At 42.8% G+C, this 14,990-nt stretch overlaps 1 protein-coding gene across 4 annotated transcripts in view; it reads left to right on the forward strand.

The window, feature by feature from the left end:
• Positions 1-14,990, forward strand: part of RFTN2 (raftlin family member 2) — a 478,219-nt gene that overhangs the window by 414,500 nt on the left and 48,729 nt on the right. For all 4 annotated transcript variants that reach the window (XM_069225820.1, XM_069225818.1, XM_069225822.1 and 1 more), the window contains one exon: positions 13,632-13,710. In XM_069225820.1, the coding sequence (XP_069081921.1) occupies positions 13,632-13,710 (79 nt within the window). The remainder of the gene's footprint in view (positions 1-13,631; positions 13,711-14,990) is intronic.

The raw sequence follows: 14,990 nt of genomic DNA on the forward strand, positions 1-14,990 counted from the left end.
TTAGCTAATTATTCCTGGGGCGCCGCTCTGGCCCCCTCAGCCCTTGAGGCTGCCATTCCTGCAACGGCTGCAGCTGTTGGCTCGCGCGCCAGCGAGAATGTGCCAGTGAATGGTCGCACTGTTTCCAGCACTTTCTGGGCGGGACAGGTGCTGGAGCACAGCTGCTCATGGAATCAAGTGAACGAACCTCTTACATATCGAGTATTCAGTGTTAAATAAGAAATGTAACTCATGTAATATAACGGAGTACTTTGCTGCATGTTTTTTTTCCAACATTAGTTTCAAATGTTTTCTGTTCTTGTCTGAATCCATCGGATTGTGATTGCTTGCACTTTCTGTATTTATGAAAATGCCTGCATATAACGTAAATAAACTGCCAGCTTCGACTGTGCAGCATGTTAAGAACATGGAATGCTTTTGGCAATATAGATGCAACAACTGTGTGCACTGGACTATAAAAATATTATCTTTAAAAAACTCTGATGGGACATGGCCAAGATGATGACTTGCTAAAAGTTACAATGCGGAGAATCCTGCTGACAGTACAAAGGAAAGCGTGCCCCCCCCTTCCTGCTGCATTGTCCCAAGCCCTGAACCGTGCCCTATCGTTGCTCAGTAACATGCAGCAATGTCTCAACACATAATAATTCATTATTTGCACAGAGTAAAGTAATTATGGAAAAAAAGAGAAAAAACAAGGATTGATTATTGCGGTTTGTAATCACAGTATGAACAAGAATAACTTTGGGACAGCATTAATGTTACTCTGAGAATGTGCAATCGGTACAGGGCACAGTGCTCGTGAGAGAAAAGATTTAGTATGGTACAAAGCATAATACCTGGAGGACACAGTTTTACAGTAGCATGTTAACCGTGCCAGAAGCTGTAAATCCGCTGATTCGAGTTGATGGCATTTTGACCGTTATTACGCCAGGTCATCATCGGGGCAGAGATTGCACAAAATAAATATCTATCAGCTATTTCGGATGCTTATATAGCTTCTTCCTTAAGAAGCCTTTTGAGGACATTTGCCCTCAGAGTATTTCCAACCGAGGCTAGGCCAAGGCTCTCCCCCATTTCTTTCACTGACACAAGGATGGTGTCTTGGATCAGTACACATGAAAGTTTGTTGCTGATAACTTCATGATTCAGGCTGTGCACAAATCAAACTGCATGCGATCTGGCCAAGAAAGCCCAGGAGGTAAGAGACAACTCCAGCCTGAAATCGTATATCATTGTACTCACCGGGAGACCCAGGACAGCCCTTAAGCAAGGACCCTCTAGTGAGTCCCATTGAACATGGCAATCCAAAGCCAACAACTCAGCTCAATAAAAAGCCTGTGGCATTCATTGCCCTATCACAGCTTTCTTTAGAAGCTCTACTGATAGACCACCGTAACTTAGATCAAAACGTCTCAGTTCATTAACTGTACTTAGAGTCCAGCTTTTACTGTCTTCATATCACTACCCCACCTCAGGTTCCAAGCAAAATTAGTCGCCAGAAATCTGTATTCTTGTATCTGCTCCAGGGGGACATTATCCAGAAACCAAGCGAACTCTACCTTTCGCTTTGAGAAAATCAAGGGTTTGGCTTTCTACACATTTATTGTAAGAGAGTTCTTTCTAGTTCTTGTGTAAGGTTTCTAACTTATGCTTCAACCCAATCTGGGTGTAGTCCATGAGGACCAAATCGTATGCATACATCAGACAATAGGTATGCGTCCCAGCTATTTTTGGGTAGAAGGAATTTGAACTGCCTAGAACCTCAGGAAGACCCGTGATGAAAAGGCTGAAGAGCAAGAGGCTAACACGCAACCTTGTCTCATTCTGTTATTCACTGGGATTTTATCTAAAAGAAGCCTAGGCCATTCAAATCAACCTGTAACCGATTGTTCTCATGGAGTTGCTGTATTGTTAAATGACCTCAGTCAATGCCTCCACATGCCAACTTATCCCACAGAAGAAGAAGGTGATAGGAGGAGAAAAGTAGTGAGTACAGAGGGAAGGGTGGTGGGTAGGGAGAGGAGGAAGTGGAAGAGTGGGGAGAGGAGGTTGGAAGAATGAGTGCACGAATGCATGAATGATCAAGTGATTAGATGATTGTGGTTACATAGACGAATGACTCATACAGTTGTCTAGTTTGCACCAGAGTTTACCATTCTTCATTTGTGTTGTCATAAGTATACGTTTAGTGAGTTACAGACAGGGACCGATTCCCACCATGTGTGGGGTAATAGTTTGAGGTGCACTCCATTAGCATGTGTTTTAAGTCTCCTGTTTCCTTCTCACAGCTCCAGCATGTGCTGGAGGATCGGAGGCCTAGTTTATAAAGTTTGGCCGAATTCTAATGGGCCATATTGGCAATCTAGTATCTGCGTTGTGCTAGAGATGGGGTTATTATGTTGGAAGTGAGGTTACTCCAGGTAAATGGCCAGTCTAGTGAGACCCTTGGAGTGTTATTGGAGTCTGATAGTAGAGTTTCCCCCTTCTGTTGTGTTGGTTTATTTAGTGATGTTTTTGTGGGGTATAGGAGGGCATACAGTTTGGAAGCTAAGTGACCACCTTTGTTAAATTATTCTAATGTGTTGGGTAGGTCGGTGGGGTTGGAGCTTTATGTTTGGCTATAAGTGATTTTATTTTAAGGAAATGGTAGCAGTCTAGGTTGTTTAAGTCAAACTTGTCTTTAATTTGAGAGAATGGTATGGGTTCTGAGTGGGTGCCGATATCTCTCACCAGGAGAATATATTTTTCTGCCCATTTCTCTATATACATCATTATCCCTCCTGGTTTTAAGTTTTCATTGTGCCATAGTGAGGCTAGACATGAGTGTTTAATTTTGTTAGGTAGTTTGTTGTCAGTTTTTCGGGATAGAATGTTTACGGAGTGGTGTGTTTTAATTTTTTTGATGGTTAGAAGTGAAGTGAGGGATAAGGGTTTACAGAGGGCAATTTCAATAGCGAGCCATGGCGGTGAGGGGTTGGTGCTGGTTAGGAGCCAGTTGCTTCCCTGTTTCGCTAGGAAGGCATGTTGTTATCTCTGGTAGTCGGTGAGTTTAGGCCACCAAGTTTGTTTTGGAAATCTCAGTTTCTTTAGGGCAATTATGGGCTTTTTAAACTTCCAGAGGAATTTGGTAAGTATTGTGTCTATTTTAGTAAAAGAAAAGGTATCTGAGAGGTATATGGATGATATGTTGATTAAAAAGATAATGAGGGGGGTAATCATCATTTTGATAGATTCTATTCTACTCCACCAAATAATGAACCTGGTTGACTATTTGTCTAAGCCATCTTTGATGTTTTTTAGCGCCTTTTAATCATTGAGATCTATAGAGTTTTCAAGGTTATGAGTGGACCATATACCCAGGTATTTTATCTTATCTGGGGCCTATTTGAGTCCATAGGGGCTGAAGTGGGAACTGTTGCAGTACACATTGAGAGGAAGAACCTCTGTATTTTCCTTGTTGAGGCAGTAGCATTTTAGAGTAGTCGTTGGTGGATATGATGTGTGGCATGGCTGATTCTCCCTGGATGGTAAAAAGGAGAATGTCATCCACGTAGGTGGCACGTTTCTGTGGGCCTGATGAGAAAGGATACCAGGGATGAATGGATTTTCTCTGATCAATGTAAGTAGGGGTTCTAGCATTAGTAGAAATAGAAGGTGGGAATCCTTGTCTGGTTCCTTGTTGGAGGTAAAAGGGATTAGGCAACTTTCCATTGATGTTTATTCTAGCTTTCGGTTCTTTGTATAGAGCAAGGATCATTTTTGAGAGAGCAGGGCCAAAGTTGAAGTAGGTGAGTGAGACTTGGAGGAAGGTCCACAATAGCTTATCAATTGCATCTAGAGCTATCGCGCAGGTTGGTTGGTGTAGTAGTTTGCTTATTTCAATCGCATGGCTAAATAGTCTGAAATTATCCGCACTGAATCTCCCTTTGATAAATCCTGATAGAGAGGGATGTGTTTTTGAGAATGGGCTCTATTCTGAGGGCTAAGATCTTTACATTTATTTTGCAGTCTATGTTTATGAGGGATATGGGTCGGTAGTTCTTGGGATTGGATGGGTCTTTCCCTTCTTTGGGTCTACCAATTATGGTTGCCTCCGCGGCAGATCCTTCAACAGAACCAGTGTAGGAGAATTAGGCAAATAAGTCTTCTAGGGGTGTGATTAGGGAGGTACCCCAAGTTTGATAGAATGATGCCGGGAAGCTGTCTGGGCCCGGGGCCTTCCTTGCTATCCTTTTCTTGATCGCGTTTATAATTTTCTTGCCAGAAGTCGGCTGTTCTAGTGATTCTTTTGTTAACTCAACTATCTTATTACATTAATTTTGTTGAGGTAGTTTAAGCATATGTCATAAGATGTGTTATTACTTTTGGAGTAGAGGGTATGGTAATATATTTCAAAGGTATTTAAGATGTCCTTCTCATTTGTCGATGTGACGCCATGTTCGTTGGTTATAGAGTTTTTTCTTGTCTTCTGACAGGTCTGTTTTAAATAAGACGCAAGTATTTCGCCAGCTTTATTACATCCACAGAAATTGATGCCTTTGTATTTTTGGACTGTTAGGTGGGCTTTGTTACGCAGAATCTTGTTGTATTCATACTTGAGTTTAATTAGATTGTTTAATTGAGTTTTTTTCTTTGGTGCGTTTGAGATCTTTCTCTAATGCTTTTTGTTTTTAGTTTTAGTTGGTCTAAAGTTTTGTTGTCTAGTTTGTTTTCCGTTGAAATAAGTTTAATCGGATACTGTATTTCAGGGTGTCCCAGATGATTTGTTCATTTGGACCAGAAGACCTTTTGCATTCTGTTTTATTCATCGATCTCTTTTTGGATTATTTCCTTGAAAGAGGGTTCCTCTGTAAGGAGGTTGTTCATGCTCCATGTTTTTGTTCCTGATTTATTGCTAGCAATATCATAGAGTAATGAGGTACAGGCATGGTCTGAGACTAGGATTGGTTCAGTGGTTGTGGAAGAGGTGGCTGGGATGTGAGTTTCGTCAATTAAGATGTAATCGATGTGAGAGAATGTATTGTGCAGATGGGAGAAAAATTTGTAAAACGGCTGGGTTGTCATTATTGGGGGTATAGATGTTCATGATTATGATTTCACTGTTGTCCCTCTGTATTTTAGTAAGAAGCCATCTGCCTTCGGTATCTGCTTCTGAGGAAAGGGTAGTGAGGCCAGAGACTTTTGAGATATGGATGATCAGCCCATTTTTTTTGTTTGTGGCTGGAGTGCCTGATAAATCACTAACCCATGTTTTTTTAGGAGGATTGCCTCTGTCATGGCCACCTTGGTTTCTTGAAGGAGATTGAGGTCTCCCTTAAGTTTATGTATATAGTCTAGGAGTTTCTGTCATTTGGATGGGTGATTGACATTAAGGGAGGGTATTTTTTTGTTCTGCATTTTTGTGGGAGGTGAGTGTTTTTGTCAATGTAACCAGCTAAAAGTCAGTTATTGTTTGCTAGTGAGGATGGTATGGTTGAGGGGAAATGGAATGGGTGAGAGAGGAGGGGGTGGGGGTAGAGAGGAGGGACAGAGATAGTAGAGTAGCACAGTACAGGAAAGGAGGAAAGATGTAAAAGATAAAAAGAAAATGGAGACAAAAATCATTGATTAAATATTTGTGATGAGAATCTAGATACCATGGAGAGGTATCAAACAAAATCTGAGGAGAGGCGATGGAGGCCATGAGTGATCAAGTCTAAGTCCGGACTGCTGTCTTGCTGTGCCCTGTATAGAATAGGGTGTGTATTAAGAGTCACATCAGTGTCTAAGTATGGTATGTTTACCTATATTGTATGGTGGCTGGAATGCCTGGCGTCGTTTCCATAATGGTGCCTATTGAGTTAGTTGCCATTTAGTGGGAGTGGATGATAATATGTATTCTCTTGTTTATATTAATGTATTTGCAGGTATAGTATTTGTAGTATATAGAGAAAGTGTAATATTTGTAGTGAGTAAGGTGGTTAGTACCAGCATATTCTCAACATAGATTCAACACATTTCAAAGTGAGTCGGTCAAGTGACCCCAGATTACTGTATTGCTGGTAGTGCGGGCAAATGTTATTAATTTTTGTATTGTCCAACCTGTGGGTCAAAATGCAGTTTCAATAGCAATTAGACTACAGCTAAGTACCCATTAGATGGCACTAGATTTGTATGATATTATTATCAGTGTGAGGCTGGTATCAATATTAATTAATGTCAATATGAGATTTGATAAATCTAAATTATGTTGAAAGTGAGAAGATGAAACATTGCAATAAATCCGTCATCGGGTTGAAAGCAATTATAAAAATTTTGATTTTACCAGAGCAGGTTGAAGGTTATTATACTGATAAAGTACCAGTCATTGAAGAAGAGAAGAGAAAGCTTACCATTGGTTAGGGTTAACAGAATGTTGTTTGATTTATTGTTAGGTTATTAGTAGGTTAATAAGTGCTAGTTAGTTTAGCTAAGGTTTTGTAGATTGCTGACCACTTTATTCTGTCTCAGTTTGAAGAAGTGGAAGCAACTCAAACAAATATTTCGGCCTGTTAAGTATTATGGAAGAATGAGCTTGTATGCCCATGTGTGGATCCCATGGGTCGATCAGGGTTCTGCAGTGTTAAGGGGAAAACTTGCATTGGGTTTTATTTAGGCCATTTGTGGGCAGCCTTGATTATCGTATGTTACTGAGTAGAAAGTTAGTGAAAGTTAGTAGGAAGCATTAGTGTTAAGTGATAGCCATTCCTTCTGAGTTTTTAAGAAGTCATTTTCAGGTTTTGGATTAGCCCAACGTAGGAGTCCAGTTCCTTAGGGTCTTGAAAAATGATGGTTTTGACATTTTACGTTGTATTTATTCATGCAGGACCAATAAACAAAAATTGTATTGACAGATCTTTCAGAATTTTCCTTTGGGAAAGGAATGCCTTTCGATTCTTGACAGTGTCTTCGGAGTAAACTTGAGAGATCCCAATAAAAGAGCCATTCCACTTAATTCTCTGTATTTTCTTTATCTGTGTGAGGATGGCTTCAGTATGTGAGTAGTGGAGGGGTCTGAAAATGAGGGCTCTTGGAGCTTCGCTGTTTGCGGGCTTATGTGTGGGCACTCTGTGCCCTTTGGTTATTTCAAAGTCCTTGTTTAAGTCGATATTGAGTACTTGGGGGATCCATTTTTCAATGAAGGTTGCTCAGGAAGGAGTTTGGTTTTTGCTACCTTCAGGAAGTCCAAAAATGCACAAGTTGCCCCTTCTGTGTCTGTCTTCGAGCTCAGTGATGTTCCTTTTCAGTAAAGCCAGTCTCACGGTGGTGATTGATCAAGTTTTAGAAGAGTTGTGTTTGTGGTCATCCGGGGGGTTATTTGTGATTCTGTTTCAGAGATTCTGCCACCTAGTTGTATCATTTCTTGTTTCAAAGATGCAAGGTCACTATGTACAGTTTCTGTGGTGGATTTTGTCGATTGAGCAAACGTGTAGCATTTTGAGTTTCTGCATAGCTAGATGTACATTTACAGAGTTCTCAGATTTTTATTTTATAGGGGAGTCTGGGGCAGGGGGTCTTGCTTGTGTCTGTTTTGCGCTGGGTTGATGTCTTTCCAACCTCCCCTTGCTTCTGTGGGGTCGTGCAGTTTGGAGTCTGCCATTTTGAGAGCAGACCTTAATGTTTACTTAGCGTTGGGTTCACCTAGCAGGGTTTCAGTAGTCCCTGACATGTTTGACAGAGGCACTGAATGTTGGGAGGTAGGGTGAGGTGCAGAAGTCAGTATCCTTCCTGGGTTAGTAACACTTAAATAATTTTATACGGTGCTGCATTGCAGATTGTTGAATAGCAAGGTACAGCGCTTTGAAGTGTAAGGAATTATTCTCAGCCCCCTCCTGTCTGCAATTTGGGTTGCTGTTGAGTTGGAGAAATTCAGGAACCCAATGTGTGTAGTTTAGAAGTAAGAAAGTTCTGGAGCATGCTATAGCGAGAGTTGTACTAAATGGAGGTGGCCAGCTTAGGGTCAGGCATAGGATGGGAGGGCCCATGCCATATTTGCTCAGGTTGGTAGGTTAGTTTGAAATATATTAGGTTCCTACCCTTATAGAGCGTTGTAGAGTAGTGCCACAAAGTGGTCACCTCTAGGGTTAGGATGTTTGTAGTGATGCTGGGGTAGTCAAGTGGAGTCATGGTGTCGGCCATTTTAGGGTCAGGCGTTGTGAGGCAGCTTCTGGAGCACTTGGTTATAAAAGGTGTTTCTCTTGAAGTTTGTTCACCAAAAGTGGGTCACTTAAAGCACCACACCTTCCTATATGCTGGGCACTGTTTAAAGTGTCCGTAGAGGTGGTGTATCAACAGAGTGGGACGTTTTTGTCCCTCAGCACGGCAGAGCAATTAGGTGGCCATTTTCCTTTGGACAGTAGCCATGCCTCCTCGATACAGTCTCCCATTAATATCATTTCTCCCTCTGCAACCCCCCCCCCACACCACCCAGAGGGTGAGAAACGAGTGGAGAAAATTAGCTGAGTTGGAGGTGTAGACTGAGGCTATTGTACATGTCCTGCCCATTAGTTCCCCTTCACCATGATTATTCTGCTCTCTTTGTCAGTATTACTGCCAGTGGAGTGAAACTGGAGAGAGGAGTGAAAGAGGGGGGACAACTCAGTTATGTTCGGTGGGGGCTGAAGATTGATAAATTAGAGGGTATGCTTTGTCGCATAGTCTGTGGGCCTCACTGCGTTTGAGATGTGTTTCCTCAGCGCCACTATATTGTTTCTCCGGTCTAGGATATAATTCCATAATATATGGCACTTGGCAGGGGAGTTAAGCCCCTTAACATTTCATCTCAATGGGGGTCAATACCATTACATCATCAGGGGGTCAGTCATGCCAAAGGACAGGTAAAAACAACAGAAAAATAACCTTTGGGAACTCTGGTTTCCCAACAAACGTATAGTATTGGGATAGGTTGCATATGTGCGAGTATGTAAATCATGAACCATGTAAGCATTCTTCGCTAAGCAAATCTCAATAGTAAGGTAACAAGAATATAAAAAGATTTGTTGCAAACAAGGAGAGCACTGAGACTTCGTTATTCATTATGTAGGTTATTCATTATGTAGTCTGTCCAGGAAAGCATGGCAGGGTGCATAGAGACAAGGAGCATATCCCCTCTTGGGGGCCTACCATACAGGTTGAAACAGGTTTCAGTTCAGTTAGTTCATTTGCAAGTGGCAGTCCTCATAAAATGTTTTCTGTACAATAGATAGAACGCTCAAGGGCAACTGAGTTAGCCTGTGGCCCAGCGTTTCCCTTGTCATCTTGGGCGTTGTTGCAGTAGCCATTGCCTCTTGTCCGTCCCAGTAATAGGGATCATGTACAGTCCTTCTGTCTGGTCTGAAGAGTGTTTCTATTCAGGAAGTGTCACTCTTAATAACCTAGCGGTGTCCGCTAAGTGGTTTCTTTTATTTTGGTATTTGAAGGCTAACCCGAAGGGATAAGTCCATCTATATTTGACGGGATCTTGGCGTAGTTTGTCGGTAATAGGTTGGAATTAGAGTCATCGGCCTTGGATAGCTGGGGCAATATCCTGGAACATGGAGCAAGTCACGCCTTGGAAGGACACGTCTTCCACCTTTCTCGCAGCTTGCTGGATAGCCTTCTACACTTTGAAAGAGTGGAGCTTTGCCAGGACATCTCTGGGATGTTTTATGTCATCCAGCGCTGGCGGGCCAACACAGTGAACACGGTTCAGTTTAAATTTTAGAGATGCTCTCCCCTAGAAGTTCTGAAAATAGGCCCACTACAAATGCCTCCTGGTCGAGCCTTCTGCTATCGCCTCCAGATTTTGTAGGCGAATGTTATCACGTCGGGAGCAACTTTACAAGTCTTCACATGTCAGTATGGCAGCTTGGAGATGTGTCTTAAGTTGTTCTGAGGAACCTTGAAGGTGATCCACTCATTGTTCAAGAGTCTGGCACTTATCTTAGAGGTCACGTGTGCGAGTCCCAATGGAGTCCACATCTTGTTGCAGGGTGGAGGGTTTAGAGTAAAGGTCGGAATGAAGGGCATCTAGAGAGGTGGCAAGGTCTATTTTGATCTCTTCTCTCAATTCTTTTTTAAAGTCTTGAATGGATGAGAGGAGATTCTCTTTAGTTAGTGCCATGCTGTTTTCCTGCGTGGCTGTAATGCAAGGGTCATGTGCTTTGGTTGGTTGAAAGTAGCTTGATACTGTGATCGATTGTGGCTTTTTCAGAGGCATGTGGAGTGTGTTTGAGGTCCCTTGGACGTGTGGTGTGTAGGTATCCTTGTGAGCTATCTTAAACAAATGGAGCGTGTGGGCTTATACAATGGCTTGCAGTACTTACGCCAGTGTGTTGCCTTCAACAAGCAGCAAATAGTGAGAGTAGAGAAAGCTATCTACATAGTTGCTGGTTAGATCCCCTTGACTAAACCCTGGGGAGTTGTGGGTCTTTGCTCACCATTAATGCGTCAAGCCGCTGTATTTCAATTAGATACATTTTATTAGGGTGAGTGCACAAATGTGGTTTCACACCCCCACGTGCCAGAGTCTACTGGTCAGCCGTTTTCACCTCTGTCGCGGATTTTAGCGGTGGTGGGCAAGAGAAGGATGCACATCTCCAGTTTTCACCAGGCTCAGCAGGGCTCTCAGAGGCTCATATGGACTGGCCTGCAAGAGTTTAAGTGACCTAGTGTGTTCTCCTATTGCACCTAGAGTTGCTGTGATGAAAGTTTTTGAGAGGTTGATTTACCTGCCTGAGGGGGCTCTGGAGTTAATCACAATGTGACTTGGGCCCCAGTCTGTGCTGCATTAAAGGCGCTGTGTGTAGCGGGCGCCACGTTAGAGATAGGCATAGGGGACAGGTGTTTTCAATGCGGCAGGAAAATGTCTTGAGGCTGGGTTTTCCCTCAATAGGGGGCAGATCCAATATCTGTCTAGCTTGTTGGGAAGAAAAAGAATGTCGGTTTATTTGCGGCTCAAATCTTCAGCAGCGCTCTGCGGTCTCCATCAGAGCCGCAGATTCATTTGTTGCGCGACCATGACCCTTACATGCTCCGGGTTAGCTGTCTCTCAAACAGGGGCTGGCGGGGGCTATTGGATTTGATTTGTGGCTTCCCCCAGTGTCCCTACCTCTGTTGTAGCTGTTAAGAAGCAGAATTTTGGGCAAAAGACCCTGGTACCTTATTTGCAGCCAGAGAATGTGGCGGAGCTCGAGCAGGTTACATCTGCTCAGCCATGTTGGTTGGCCACTCCTGTTGTCCTGTTACATACTATGGTATTATTTTTCAGCCATCCAACTTACCAGCCACATTGAAAAGAACAATCTGCTAGACCCTTATCGATCACTTTTTCAGTGGTAGTACAAAGTCAGCAACACTTAAGATCCTAGAAGTCATTCATCGCATGCCACATGATGGTTTTTCTTGTATACTCATCTTTCGACAGTTTTTAGTGGCTTTTGATACAGTCAGTTAATTTAGGCTCCTGCATGACTCCAGGACTATGGGCCGAAGCATGAGGTGTTAAGCTACTTCTCATCTTCCTTTGAAGCAATTAGTCAGGTTGGGCTGTTTCACCTCAGAAAATCACCCATGTTACATGTGGTGTCCCCCAGGGAGTCGGTACTTGGTCTCATATTGTACAATCTTGAAGGAAGGGGTAGCTCTGGCCCTCCATTATTATGCTGATGGCACACAGACTTATGTGAAGATCTTGTATCTACAGAACATAATCACTCTTAAAATGATCTTTCAATGCTCTAGGGCTGGACATATTCTGGTGTGTGCCATTCACAGGTGCCTATGGCGCCTAGTGTTTGGTCAACTTCCAGCAGCAGAGAGACTTGGAACAGTGTTGCAGTCAGAGAGACCGCTGAAAACTGGCAAAGGCTCTGAAGTCAAAGGGGCAGGTTGAATATTTTCTGTAAACAGATTAGCCTTAGTTTATATTCTGAATGTCTTGTGTAGGGTCTGAATGTGAAGCAAATAAGGAATCAAGGCATCAAAGATATTTGTGCAGAGGCACTGCCGGGGAGTCCTCCAACACCACTGGCTCTGCCTTGGTAATCGCGTAACAAGACATTGGTTGACATTTATCTGAACTCGACTACGGATCTGAGATTAGCATCAGGGTCCAATCCGGGAACAGAACCCGCCCAGCTGGAACTGGCGTGTCCGGGCCCTTGACAAGGGAGGCATAGCCTACTGCCAATGGGGGGTCAGACAGTGACTGTCCTACTGGCAGAAGTCCTACTGGCAGAAGTCGGGCTGGAGGCTACAGCAGATCCATAGGGCACAGAGGTGCTCCAGGGGACCCGGAATAATCCAAAAACGCTGCAGCATTGTCTCCTTGAAGACTTCTACCTGCTACAGAGTAGGGTCAGATTTGGATGATTGGCGGGGAGTTGGACCTTTGGAATGACGACTGTGCAATCTCTCTCTGTTGCGGGAGAAGAGAAGGCGCCCAACTGGACTTCTGGTGTTTGTGGCGAGTTTTGTCTTTGGACTTTGTCTTAGACTTACCAGAAGATAGAGACCTGGATTGGGACTTAAAGCAAGAATGGACCTACAACTTGGTTCATGACTAGCCATGTTTCTTTTGCTTGGTGATGTACAACCTCAGCTTCCACTCCCATGATGGGCTTCAGATACATTAGGGAGATTTTCTATCATGCCTTTGAATCATGCTTGGATCTGAGTCACAAAAGGTAGAGGGATGTGTGACCATCATCCTCTTCCTTAAAGTGTGGCATGTTTTAAAGCCTGTAGTCTTCGGAGAACCCCTTTCTAGCACATTGTCACCAAAAAGGTGTTTTGGAAGTTAGAGAAACGGAGCTCCAGATCTGCACCAAAGGTTGTAGGGAAAAAAGGAACTGAAGTCAGCTTACATGAGTGGTGTCTATTTACAGCTCCGTTCTGTTACTTCTTGGGGTTGGACAGTGGCATTGCAGAGTCCTATGGGACCAGGTGTTGGCACGTTGGAGCAATTGCTGGAATAGGTTTCAGAATCCAGTCTGGTCTGTGGGGGATTCAAAACGTTAGGAATCTGCAGTTAGGTATAGTATCCATCAGAAATAGCTTTACTAAACATGATTAGTTCATCAAAGTTACTTTCACATGGTTATTATCCCACTGCTGTTCACAGACTTTTCTGTCATACTTTTGAATTCAGTGGCACATTTTTTTACAGGTAGGATGTATTTTAATATTCAGCAGGCCAATATATGTCACCCAGGGTTTTAATACAGTACCTAAGTTGTCACATATACAAACAGAGCCATTGTCTGCTTCCACAGGTCATAGTCCAGATGGTGTGAATAAGTTAGCATTCACAAAAGTGAGACTATCAGTAGGAGTGATTTGTTTTAAATGTCAGAGGGTGCCTAGCTAAGATTAGTGGAAGGGGAAGCAGCCAGCAGTGCTCTCATTGAGTGTTTCTTGGAAGTCAGTGCAACATGTTTGAGTTGTGGAAACCACAAAACTATTGGGCCTTTGTAGATGGATGAGATCTTCTTAGAGTGCCATCCCACTGGGACTATTTCCTTGTGGTGACTTTTATGGTTGAGCATTTATTTATTCTGTTGTGGAGTCAATATTTTTTTAAAAGGGGACTATTGGTTCCAAATGCTAACCTCCCTTCTTTTACTCCACAGTGAAGGAAACCTGGCCACAAAGCAAGTTGTTTTTCTTCAACGACCTGTTATGTTTAATTCAACTGTCCAGACAGCAGAGGTAAGTAAAACATTTTAATTGGATTTAGAGTAAGTATTAGAAGAGTGAATGGATTCGTGTGGATTTTCAGATGTAATATCATTGATATGCCATTTCACTCATGTTCTAGTTTTTTGAAGTTATATTTAAAGGACCAGTATGCTGTTTTTTCTACAATATATATCTCACACAACTGTCAAGCAGGCAGTTCTTATAAATAATTGCATCTATGCACAAGTCAGTTCTTGGCTTTCGCTGTTCTCTCTATTTGCTAATTCCATCCAGTCATTTTCACTTCATAATTTTCTTGTTTGTTTTTAAGTTTTATAAAGATCAGTTCTGACTTCATAAAAGTTACACTTTAGAGATGTGCTTTAATTTTCACCCAAATTTAGTTAATTTTCCACTTTTAATGTTTCATTATAGAATCAAAGGGGGAGCCTTACCAGTGTGCCCTAAGCTGGCCACTAAATTCAGTATCTCCCACCATCTTGTATGCATGTGGTTGTTTCATTCATTTCTATCAGAAACAAACACCTGAAAACTAAGCCACTAATGGTAAGCCTTTCCCCTTTCCATGCAGTCCCACTACACTATAATTGAGCCTGTGCACACCTCCTGTGTACTACAGAGTAGTATGAGCGTATGCTGTGGGCAGCAGCTCTCTGCAGCTCGGATCTGCCACTGATCAAAGTCAGAGGGCAGCACATGAGAACAGCTAGACTCTGTAATCTTCTACTGAGCTGCTGTGGGTATATTTCTGTCCAGAACTGCCAGAGGCCCTGGAGAAAAGAAAGACAAACATCAGAAGTAGGGAAGTGTCACCAGCTTGCAGAGAGCTCAGAAAAAAATAGACTGCTCAATATTGCATGTCCAAAGTGAATTAGGGAGTATGGTCCTAACACAGATGTGAAAGATAAAGGCGAGCCTTCACTTGTGAAAGCAACATGATGTTTTACGTAGAACGCCTGAGATTGTGGATGTGGCTTAGATGATGACCAAACCAAAGTAAGTTAGTAAAGCTCACACATCTAACCTTCTAAAACGTGCATCAGGAAGACATTTGAAGCAACACTCAGATCCACAAAACTCAGAGGGCTTATGCAGGTTGGTCAAAAATGGGTAGGAACATTCCCTGAGCTCAGTGCCTTGATACCACAGATTTGACTCTGCCTTGTACCCATACTATACTGTGGCTCTTGAAGATACCTGGTCAGATTGGGCTGTTCACCAGCACCAATCCGTCATAGAATCGCATGTGTGAATTATTCCACAATGTCAGGCTGTGAACCATCAGTAAC

Source organism: Pleurodeles waltl, chromosome 3_1 (genome assembly GCF_031143425.1).
Source record: "Pleurodeles waltl isolate 20211129_DDA chromosome 3_1, aPleWal1.hap1.20221129, whole genome shotgun sequence".
Lineage (NCBI taxonomy): Eukaryota > Metazoa > Chordata > Amphibia > Caudata > Salamandridae > Pleurodeles > Pleurodeles waltl.